Here is a 12,277-nt window from a genome sequence, read left to right on the forward strand (position 1 = left end):
AAGAATCCAATTCTCTTTAATAATCTTCAAAAACATTCAAAACATACTTCTTTTATTAAAGTTACTTAAATCTAAATCATTTTTGAAATCACAATCAAAACTTCTTCAAAATTCTTAGAAAAATTCCGGCAGCATCTCCCCTAAAAACTGGAGTTTGCCACCCGTCACGGATCCCCTCTTTTCAACCTCGACTCAATCAAAACCAACATTTCAAATTAACATTTGCAAATCCATCATTCAAAATCAATAAGAACCAATTTCAAACAAAAGTTCAAAATCAACATATTCAGTCATTTTCGCCAGAAACTCAACAAATTGACAAATCAATAATCAATTCATCCAAAACTTCAATCACAGCAGAAAATCATTTCAATCACAGATATTAATTCATTTGCATTAATTCACTAAACTCATCAGGTATTCAAATCCAAAATATTTTAACTTTAAAACAATCCCCTACCTCAAAAAGTCGAACCAACACGTTAAAGGAAACCTTTTACCCTCGGTCCGAAAACAACGGCGTTAACTCCCACTATGTTCCGCAGCGGTAACAGCCTCAAGGGCACCAGCTAATAACAGTAACTCAATCCTGACATAAAATCGTCGCGCAAAACTCAATAGTCTATAACAGAACAACACAGAGAGGTTTTCATAGCAAAATACCTACTGCACAAAAAGGAACTAGAAACGAAGCAGCGGCAGCTCTGACGGTAACTCTGGCAGCCACAACACTGTCCCCGGTGGCCACAGACACGGCTACGCAACTCAAAACAAAACCAGATAGAGCGGCGGCAGCCTCCAGCAACTCTGGTGAGCTTCCTCAACGACAGTGGAGGTAGGAGCTTCAGCGGTGCTAACCGAGGCTTGACGGTGGCAGGAACGGCAGCGGTCGAAGCTCAGCAGCAATGGAGACCAGGTGCGGCGGCGACTCCACACACGACGGTGACAACGACGGCTTCACCTCCTCCGCGCATGCTCTTTCTTCTCCGTCTGTGGCTATGGTTTGCGCTCCCTTCCGTTCGCAGTTCTATTTCTGTCGCAGCGCAAGGATGATCGGCGGCGACGACCAGATCTCCAGCAACGGCAACGAGGATGCCTGGCGGTGGCTTCTCCCTCCCCATCCTGGCTCGCGCTCATCACTCTCTCCCATAGCTCCCTCCGCAAACACTTTCTCCCCACAAATTAGTGTTAATTACAATGAGTCAAAGAAACTACAACTTATTTACTATCTATATCGCTTGATGTGAATTTTCAAAAAGGGCTTGAGAGGGCAGCAGATGCCTTGGGGAGTTTATGGCTTCAAATGGCTGAATCACTTGGTCTTTTATTTTGTTAATTTTGTTCGTTTACCGCTGAGCCTGATATACTCTGCTTCAACTCCCTCTCCGTCCTCCATCAAGGGTTCTGCCCCAGCATAAACCCTCATTTGGGATATTATTAATCCCTGAAAAGGATACAAAAAGTAAAATCAGGCACAAGGAGTGATTGAATAAAACGCGATAAACATTTAATCAGTAAGAAAAATATTTTCTACATGCAAATGAATTCAAGTGAACACTTAACAATCAAGTGAATATAAATCACCAACTCCAATTAACCGAACTCCATTCATATTTGAATAAAACGTGATAAACATTCAATTAGCAAGAAAAATATTTCTGCATGCAAAAGAACTTAACTGAACACTTAACAATCAAGTGAATGTAAATCACCAACTACAATGAACCGAATTATATATCACAGAAAACAAATAACAATACATTTCCATTCGTATGCCCTAGTTATTGAGGAAAAAAATGGAATTAGAATAAGTCGATCTACTAAACGCACCAACTCAATCCACTAAACCTTAAATCAAACTAGGAGAAACGCGAGTTTTGCGCGAAATTAAATGAACATAATAACAATAGCGGCAGTCTCTATTCTTGTTTCATACCTTGCGGAGTCTCTATTCTTGTTTTTGTTTTTTTTTTTCTTCTTCTTTTCGAAAGCTTGACGCAATTCTGGAGTAGCGGCAGTTTCCATAGAGAACACGAACGCGGTTTGAGAGATTTTGAGAGAAATTTGAAAATTTCCAGTAGCAGTAGCGGTTTCGATAGTGAAGAATGAACATTGTTTCATATTTAAGCGCGAATGGTAACGTTTGGGGGGAGGTTTCCGCACGTGTATACACGTTTCATTCAATGAGATTGGTTTTTCTGTTTTTGTTTTGAGCCTGCTTGGATGGACTTTGATGAAACATTGCTTGGATATGTACCCCAACTTATTATTATTATTGCTACCAAATGCTGCTAATTTAAACCCACAACTAATTCATAAGCCATCATTTAAAATGGATGGTGGCACATATGAAGTAAAAAAAAAAAAAGTTTGTCCAACATCTATGACGCGCATTCACATTTGAAACCTGAGAGGTAGGTACCTAATGAATGAAAATAGTAACTAATCAACTGCAACATTTGCAACATTTACAAGCATTCCATTTACAACAACTCTTACAGAAAGCACAAGAAGGACATGGAAAGCAACAACACCAATTGCAAGATTTGAGACAACTCCAGCAACTGGTTCTTGGTTTTCTAGTTTCTTTTACTGATGATTCTTGCTTTTCATATGGTATCTGTTGAGAAATATCCGTCTCTGTTGTACTAATTCTTTCTGGTTCCATCAAACTGTAAGAATCCCAAACAGATTACCATCAGTGTGTTTTTACAATTTGAGATAAAGTTAATCTCGGAACAATTATATAATCCTGTAAATCATGTGCTAATAACAAAATAGATAACAAGGGTTATGAAAGAAAATAGACAATGCTTGGAATTATTAAAATGTTGATGATGATTACGATAATGTGATTTGGTTAGATTATATTTGATTAAATCTTAAGGTGAAATGAATGGGAAAATGAACTATGTAACATAAATAGAAGAGATGTATAACTTCTACAACCATATGCCTAATAATACACAGGAGATGGAAAGGCATGAGTCAAGATCAAAGCATTTTTTTGGGCTATGTTCCACAAATGGCAGAATGTCCAACAACAAAAACACTTAAGAATGACAACAAATGGCAGCAAGAAAGCCATCCACAAACGCAAAACATCCAACTAGAATTAGAAAAGAAGCAAAATATGCAAGACATGTGATATAGATAATGTATAGTTATTAAAGAATAAATCAAGATTGTCTCAAAAACAGAAACAAATATGGACTCACGCTGGAAAAGAAAAAGATTGCTTTGGGGTGGTTCCGGTAATTTGAGTAAGGTCAACAGTCAAGGATCCGGATGAATTGTCACTTTCTGCTCGTGATAAATCTTTTATTTCATATTGGTCTGTACAAGGAATTTCTTCTATCATGAAAGATGCACTTGATGTTCTGTAGATTTGCAGGCTCTCTACGACGTCACTCTGTGTGACATTGCTGATCTCCTCTATTATGGGAGAATGAATGTCCTCTGCTAAAAATGATGGAGTTTCCATAAACACACTTAGGTCACCAGATTGGGGGACTTCATGGGGCATGCTTACTTCATAATTCACAAATACATGGTCTCTGTTGAAACTAAGATTCCCTACATGAAGGCTAAATAATGATTCATTAGAAGCAACACTCCAGTCCAATGGATTTGCAGGCTTCTCGAATATTGAAGATGGGATCCTAGAAGCATCATATCCTGATGATCGATCCATCACCTGGATGGGAGGTCTTGCAGTTAGTGGAAAATCATTCCTCTTCTGGACACCATAATCTTGAAATGAAGGTGGGGTGGCAACAAGTTTGTTGCCATACTCAGATTTGACAAAGCTCTCACTACTAGAAGGATAATTTGTTCCATGTTTGGATGAGTATTTAGATGTGCTAGATGTGGTGATATCCACTTTATCCGAGCTATCACTTGATGATTCTAACATAAAGGAAGAATCCACCTTTCTGGCTGAGTTTGATATGCTTTCAATGCCATTGATTTGTGTGTTAGAAGTATCTTTCTTACCACCTTTAAATCTAGATATAACAATTGTGTGCCTTTCTGAGGTAATACTACTTTCACTTCCGTCAATTATCTCAGGATTTGACTTAGTATGCCTACTCCTTCCACTACGATAAATGATCTCAGGGTTTGAATTAGTATGTCTATTGGTTCCTCTCCAGTCAAATATCACAGGATGTGAATTAATACACCTGTTGCTTTCACTAGTTTCTGAACTTTTCTTTGCACATTTATCATCTACGCCACAATGAAAGGTCTCTAAAGACATCACGAACACTTGTTCTACTTCTCTTCTATAACCCTGCATAATTTTTCTTGAATAATTAGCTCCTCACATGCTTTCCAAATGCATTACTGAATTTACTTCAATTTAAAAGTAGTTTCTATGGTCAGGAAGATGAATGCAAACTTTAGGTTATTTTCATAGTTGATGCAGTCATTTGGGGTGCCTCAAATTATCATTTTCTTCATTTTTAAAAAATATGAAAGAGGAAGAATATTAAACAAACAGAGCAAATAAAATGGCCATTCAGGATTATTAGATTATGAAATCTCGATTAAAAAATAATCTATGAATGACAAAAGTATTCTTTATCAGTAAAGATAAACAACATGTTGGAATTTTCATATATCTCCGAGTAAGAACACAAAAAAATACCACATCTTTATGCAGCCTAATCGTAATCCAATATTGTCAATTTGTAAACCTTTTCCATATAGACTTATTTAGCCATCTTGAGATTAATCAATTAAAGGGAAAAAAATTCATTGAAAATAAACAATTAGATGCACATTTCCATAATCCCATAACATGTAATGTCACCAAGTTAATTGTTAAACTTCCATTAGTTTACCTTAATCCAAAAAATTGAATAGATAAATACTTAATCTTTTAATTTTAGCTTTTATTATTACCAAAAAAAAAAATCAGGCAAATAAACTGGAGAAAGAAATCTAGCATATTATGAAAGTCAAAATGAAGTTAAACCTTATGGAGACCCCAATTATTTAGAAGCCAAAACCTACTATTAAGAATGAAATGAGTTTTGCATGGAAAGGTAAGGAAGATACCTGGAAATGATCATGAGACTGGGAAAGCTCGCTTGATGTTGATTTTTGCAATAATGAAATTGTTTGAATTCTAGACGAAAAAGGATGTGAGGAAAATTAGGGATTAGGATTTTTGGAGGGGCAGAATCAGGTAAGACGAGATGTGTTGCAAGGATTTCACTTGTTTTCAATTTCATTCTCCGAATAACTAATTTGTTGTTGCACGCCATAGTATTATGTTGTATAAACAACTCAAATTCCCAGTGGTTACGCTAACAAATATAACTGCTGAATATCTAATCTAATTTAACATTATTAACACAAAAAACGAAAAAAATATTATTACTCGCCGCTCAACGGGGACTACCATGTTCAGCCATTTTTTAATTATTTTTAAAAGATTAATTTTTATATTTTTATTTTTAAAATTATACATTTCATAAAATAATTTAAAAATTAAAAATAAAAATATTTAAAAATAAATATAAAAATTTTAGAACGTATAAAATTTAAAAATTTAAATTAAATAAGATATTAAAAAAATTTATTATATTATTATGTGTAATAAAATTAAGATAAATATTTATAAAGTAATTATTTATAAATATTATATAAATTTATTTATTTATTTTTTTAACAGAATTAAATTTAAAATAAAGATAAAATTATATAAATTTATTTATTTATTTTATAATAACTAATTTAAGTGGAGAAGTTAATTAGAAAGGATAATATTAAAAAATAATTTTGGACATTAAATATATGTAGTATCGTTATATATTGTTATTTATTATATTATTGTTTTGTGTAACAAAATTAAGATAAACAATTATAAAGTAATTATTTATAAATATTATATAAGTTTGTTAATTTATTTTTTCAACTGAATTGAATTTGAAGTAAAGATAAAATTATATAAGTTTATTCATTTATTTTATATTAACCGACGTTAAGTGGAGAAGTTAATTAGAAAGGATAATATTGAAAAGAAATTTTGGACACTAAATTTATGTATTACAGTTATATATTGTTATAGATATGAAATATAATTTATAATAATTTTTTTATTTTTTAAAATTATTACTTTATATTTTTATTATATCTCTTCACTATATCAAATACTATTCTTTCTCTTACTGTATATTATTCTCTATATACATACCTGTCATTGTCTCATAGCCAATATTATATTACTTTGTTCTTCTTTTTCGTTTTTTTTTTCTCCTTCTACCTTCTCTTCACCCTATCCTTATTAATTATCACCAAGTATTATTATCACAACTTTTACTCTTGTCTATTATTTTGATTTATAACTATTTATTTTGTAACTTTTATGAATTATTGAAGTTTTGCTAAAAGAATTAAGACATAAAGCATTTAAAATGCCAGTAATCATAAAAAACAATATCAAAATATATTATTTTCAACTAAAATAATAAAAATAGTATATAATTGTAAGTTTTTTAACTAATAATTATAAATTTAAGTTGTAGTTTAATATAATACCTAAAAATAGAAGGCAGCCATTACAATTTATATTTGACTGCTACTATATAAATTTCACATTTATTTTATTGTGCACATTAATTAAACTATATTTTATTATTTTATTTTACATTTTTTGAAATAATGCTATCGTATTATAAGAATGAGATTAATTTTCATAATCTAATGCGATTTTTTTTATTATTTTGTTCATCACTGAATACTACCCATAAAAAATAGTTACTTAAAGTGAAATACTAAATAAAGAGAAATAGAAAATTTTTAGATTTATCATTTTGGTTTGCTTCTTAATCCTCACTTAACACACTCAAATTTAATAGTTTTGATGGCTTTCTCTGTCTCTCTACAATTTTGAACAAATTCAATTTTATTATTAAATAGTTTTTTAAGTTTATAATATTTTTAACTTCCTATATAATAAGTATCTTTTAAATTATCTAATACATAAAAGTTGGTGAATTTTACCCAACCCCCTCTTAAACAACATGTAAATTATCCTCTATGACATGGCATTTTTAATTGGATGTTTTGTTTTAATTTGAGTTAATTTAACCTAATAAGAGTTAATATCTTAACTAAAGTAGGACCATTTTGTAATTAAATATTTTTTAAGATGGATAATTATATAATTTTTGTAAATATTAAAAAGTAAATTTATATTTTCTTACCAAATCATTATTAATTTAATTTGTTCCACCCTTCCATTGAAAAACACCTCTCCTGTTGAGTGAACTACATTTCTTCCCTTCCAGTGTTCCTTCATACTCAAATTCGTTCCTGCTAAGCTTCACCGTTGCCGTTGCCGTCGGAACAAGAAGCGTCTGCTGTCCTTTCGCTCGTAACATATTTCTTCCTTCAATCATCCTTAACGACTCGTTGAAGTACCGTGGCAGTGGGTGGTGGTGTTGTTATCGCGGCTCTCCCTGCAGCCTCTTTACTTCTATAATTAGGTTTTTATTCTATTCTTTTCTTTGCTTTATGTCCTTTAATTTTATTCTGAACCGAGTTAATTGGAATTGAAATAGGTAATTGGAACAAGAATAGCTTTAATTTTGATCAGAAACACTTTGGATATTGTTGTGTTATTTTTCTGAACCTTTCATCTTGTTATAGTTGTTGATGTTGTTATTGTTGGTGTTTTGTTTTGTTTTTTTTATTTATCTTCTTGCAATTAATTAGTGATAGAAAGAGTAAGTGTCATGTACCAAATATTTAAAGATATTATATGGGATTATGGAGAGTATTTGTCAGCGAGTGGCTGAATAGCAAAACGAAAAGTATATAAGCAACGGTTGCTTTGTTGAATTGGGACTCTGCTTGGTGCGCGAAATTAGAACTCGCACAACTTAACCAACAAGTATACCGGGTTATTCAAGTAATATCTCAGGTGAGTGAGGGTCGATCCCACGAGGATTGTCGAACTAAGAAATCAATAATTATCCTATTGGATTTAGTAAAGTAAACAGTAAAAGATGGTTGTTTGTTGAAAATGCATAAATCAAATAAGCAAGAAAAGCAATAAAAAATTTGGTGTAAAATAATGATGAGAAAATAATTAAGATCTCGGAGATATTTATTTTTTCAGATTAAAACTTCTTACTAATTATTTTAGCAACGAATAATTCATTTTATGTAAAACATACCAATAATTTAAATAATTATATCTAATTTAAATAGTCACAAAAAAAATATCTAATTTAAATTCTAAAATAAATATTCGTTATATAAAACACAGTTTAAATTTAAATATTAATTACTTAAATTAAATCATATGATTTTTTCTTATTTTTTTATCGTGAAAACTTTAATTTCAATTATACAAAATAATTATCTACAATAAAAATTGTACAAAAATATTATCTTAAATTCAAAGTATTCATAAAATTAATTTAATCATCTTTAATAAATTAATTTCTATGAATGAAGAGTTCAAATTAAATTAAATTAAATTGTGTAATTCTTCCATTGCTAAATTCTAAGTTTCATTATACTAAAATTACGTAAGAATCTTGATTGATTTAAAATTCATCTATCTTATAATTAATATAATTACTTTTAATAAAAGAATTTCTAAAAATATAAAGTTCAAACTTAATAAAATAAACCATAACTTATTTATATTTAGATTTTTAAAAATACGGATTGTTACAGTATGGTGATAATTAATTGTTGTAGGGGTGAATAGAAGAAAAAAATAAGAAAAAGAAATAAAATAAGGGAACATAATAATAATAGTGAGACAATAATTAAATTAAAATTAATAATTAAAAAATAATAATATTAAGATAATTAAAGGTGTTCAATATAAGATTAAAGAAATAAATTTTTTATTTATTAGACTTATGCATGGAAATAAAGAATATTTTAAATACAAATTTTTAAATTTGTTTCAAATTAAATGGAACTGAAAAATAAATAAATTTAATAACATTTATAAATAATTAATCTATAAATAATGTTAGTAAATTTTTATCTTGATATAATTACACGTAATAACAGTGTAATTCTTTTTTAATCTTACTTTTTATTTCTAATTCAAACTTATTTATTTTATACATTTACTTGTTAAATAATATAAGATATTTTATTTTTATAATTTATTTTTTAATTATTGATATTAAATTTATAATTTTAAATATAAAATATAAAAAATTCTTAAACTCAATAAAAAAAACGGCTAAATAGCATGATAATGTCGTGCCTATTTAGTTACTAGTATTATATAATATAAGAACACCAAAACAGTAAATCTACCTCCCAAAGTTGACGCATAGTTTTAAAAAATCATTGCTTATGAGTTTTCACTTTTCACATGTTAACACAAGGGTGTGTTCATTGAGTGTCGTATTTAGGGTTTTGTTCTTCGGTTCAAAGGAGAATGTTCTAGCCATCTATGCAACGAATTGAATGGCATTTTTTTCCCACAAAATTAAATCTATACTTTGTTCGGAAATGGAAAATAGAAGAAAAAAATGAAAGAAAAAAATAAGAGAAAAAAAATAGAAAAAAATTCTTTTATCTGAATAGAAAAAAAGTGAGGAGAAAAAAAATCATAATAAAATAAAATTACATTAATATTCTTATCTACGTTATATATAAATTAAAGTGTGCATTATATGTAAATTGTGAAATAATAAATTTATTCTTACCATAGAATAAAGTATAAATATTTTTATTTATTTATTTTTATTGTATTTTATAACTATTATAAAATATTTTATAATTTTATATATTTGATCTAAATTATTCTTCTAATACATATTAAGATAAAGAAAATTAGTAAATAATTAGTCAATAAATTAAATTTTAATAAAAAATTAGAAATGTGAATTTTATATTAAGATAGGATAGAGCTAATTAAAACGAGAATTTTGACACTGATTTTAAAAAATTTGGCCCAAAATTAAACCGAACGAACCGAACTGATGAACCAGGATCGAACCAGGCCCAAAGCCCATCACATAAAAGGCCAAAAGTTCAGTTCCCTTCCCTTAAACATTTCCATTTACTCGCTGGAAACAATGGAAAAGGGGGAAGAACACCCCAAAACACCAAATCCTTGATTCTGAATCAAATCCACATAACTTTTGATTCGGAGCTCCGATCGCTGCACCGTTTGCGGCTACGTGACCACAGCGTCGAGCTCTACAAAGCCCAGTACATTATAAGGTAAGAAAGTCACATTTTTTTTCTCAATTTTCTCATTTCCAGTTTCAAAATTTATGAGCCAAGATGTTGAAAATTGTTCAATTTTGATGTTTAGGCTCGAATTAGTTTGAGAGAAATGTTCAATCTTGCTTCTTTGGTGCTTGTGTAAGGTGAAAATTCTAGAACCCTAGCTAATTCCTTGGTTTAGTTTTTTGGGTATTGAATTTTGGGGATATGTTTGTGATAAATATGTTAGGTGTATGTATATATGTGATATGAGGCAATTAGACATGTTGGAAGCTTAATTGGAAGCTTGAAGTGAGATCTAGTTGCTGAATTTTGGTGTTGAGGGATTGCTCTCCGCTTAAGTGGGTGCCTTGGAAAATACGTGGAAATCGGCCAAGGTATGGTTTAGGTTTCACGTATTTAATATATAATGTTTTGTGAAAACTTAGGCTAGATGACCATAGGATAGGTTGGAACGTATGAGCATGTTTAATGCATAGCGCCCTTGATGATGAACGTGATATGAATTGAGTGTTTGTTGCATGATTGTTGTTTCTGATGATGCTAGGTTGTTAGGAGATAAGTTGATGATGGTGATATGAGTAAATAGGGACGGATTGTTGTATTTTGATGATTTTGTTAACATTATTAGGAAATTTGTGCATATGGTTTATTAAAGTTGAGGAATGGTTGTATATGGTAATATGTGATGGATGTAATGTGGTAATTGGTGTTGGGGTGCTGAATTTAATTGGTGTTGGGGTGCTGAATATATGTGTATAGAAGGTTGGGAGTGGGTTTGGTTTTTAATAAAACTTGAGGTTTGAGGTATTTGTGAAAAACTGATTTTAGTCAAACTTCGGTGAGTCATAACTTGGCTTCCAAACTACCAAATTCTTTCAAACTTATTTTAAATAAAAATTGGGTCCGTGAAATTTATGCCGTTTAAAGAACGGATAAAAAATAATTTAAAACAAAAAAGTAATGCGCATCGGAAGTTTGGAGTGCAAAGTTGAAAATTTTGCAGCATTCAGCATTTTTGTTATTCAGCATAACTTGCGTACGCGACCACTGCACACGACGCGACCAACCTATTTGGGTTGGGTATCTCGCGTACGCAAGTAGGGTGCTTGCATACACGAGCATAGAAAATCGTACGCCCACCCGTACGCGTGACCTTTCAGAAATGCACTCCCACGCGTACGTGTGACCCTTGTTTTTAGCAAATTAGATTTTTGTGTTTTAAACTTGATTTTAAATCTCTAAACTTCTATTTTCATTCCTTTGGTCCTAGATCTTGTTAGTAAGCCTAGTAATGAGATGAAGCTAAGAATAGGTGGTAACTTGGGGATGAAGAAAGTTTGAGAAGTGATGATTCAGGTATGAAAAGGTAGGGTGCTTATGTATATGTATATATATGTACTATTTCAATTATGAATCTGGCTAAAGAAAGGAGTAAATGTTGCATTTGAGCACTCTTTCTTGAAAGTGCGACCCTAAGAGATGGTGGAAGGTGAGGATCTCCTTCCTTGTTCCTCTTGATATTATAAAATTGCCCCCAGCGAGATGGTGGGAGGTTAGGATCCCCTCCTTTGTTCCTCGTGGGCATATTAGAACGTACCTCCTAGTTAGACACAATGGTTATGGTTTTGCCCCACTTGCTCCAGGTTGGTTAGTATACAGGCTCCCCGGATAGCCGCAAGGGTTGTAGTTTCGCCCCACTTGCTCCGGGTTATGATAAACTATGTATAAAGATGCAAACATATGATGTATAAAGTGTCTTTACAACCATAATGAGCAATTATGAGATGTTAATAAATGTATGTGAAATGATTATCTGAGATACGAGTTTTCCTGGGTAAAGCACCATGGCTTGCCACCATGTGTTCCAGGTTGAGACTCGATACTCTGTTGACCCTACATCGTAAGGGTGACCGAGCACATATAAATTCCCGGAAATGGTAACCCCGATTGAGTAAAGTTATATATATGAATGTATGAATTATGAATGAAAAGAGAAAAAGCTATGCATAGACTCATGGGGACGCGCGACGGGGGACAGTCCAGGTTTAGC

At 31.2% G+C, this 12,277-nt stretch overlaps 1 protein-coding gene across 1 annotated transcript; it reads right to left on the bottom strand.

Annotated features, from left to right (window-relative positions):
• Window positions 1-2,250: 2,250 nt before the first annotated feature.
• On the bottom strand, window positions 2,251-5,314 carry LOC107643679 (uncharacterized). Its single transcript, XM_016347398.3, has 3 exons — window positions 5,065-5,314; window positions 3,219-4,294; window positions 2,251-2,672 (listed from the first exon to the last, which is right to left on the bottom strand). Exons 2-3 carry the CDS (start codon window positions 4,259-4,261, stop codon window positions 2,447-2,449), a joined length of 1,269 nt encoding a protein of 422 aa, XP_016202884.1. The 5' UTR covers window positions 4,262-4,294; window positions 5,065-5,314; the 3' UTR covers window positions 2,251-2,446.
• Window positions 5,315-12,277: the final 6,963 nt, after the last annotated feature.

Source organism: Arachis ipaensis, chromosome B5 (assembly GCF_059453495.1).
Source record: "Arachis ipaensis isolate K30076 ecotype BB chromosome B5, ASM5945349v1, whole genome shotgun sequence".
Lineage (NCBI taxonomy): Eukaryota > Viridiplantae > Streptophyta > Magnoliopsida > Fabales > Fabaceae > Arachis > Arachis ipaensis.

Coding starts and splice junctions, on each gene's coding strand:
- LOC107643679 (XM_016347398.3), bottom strand. CDS start 4,261: ATGTCTTTAGAGACCTTTCATTGTGGCGTAGATGATAAATGTGCAAAG. Junction 2,673..3,218: donor CAATCTTTTTCTTTTCCAGC/GTGAGTCCATAT, acceptor GGATTCTTACAG/TTTGATGGAACCAGAAAGAA.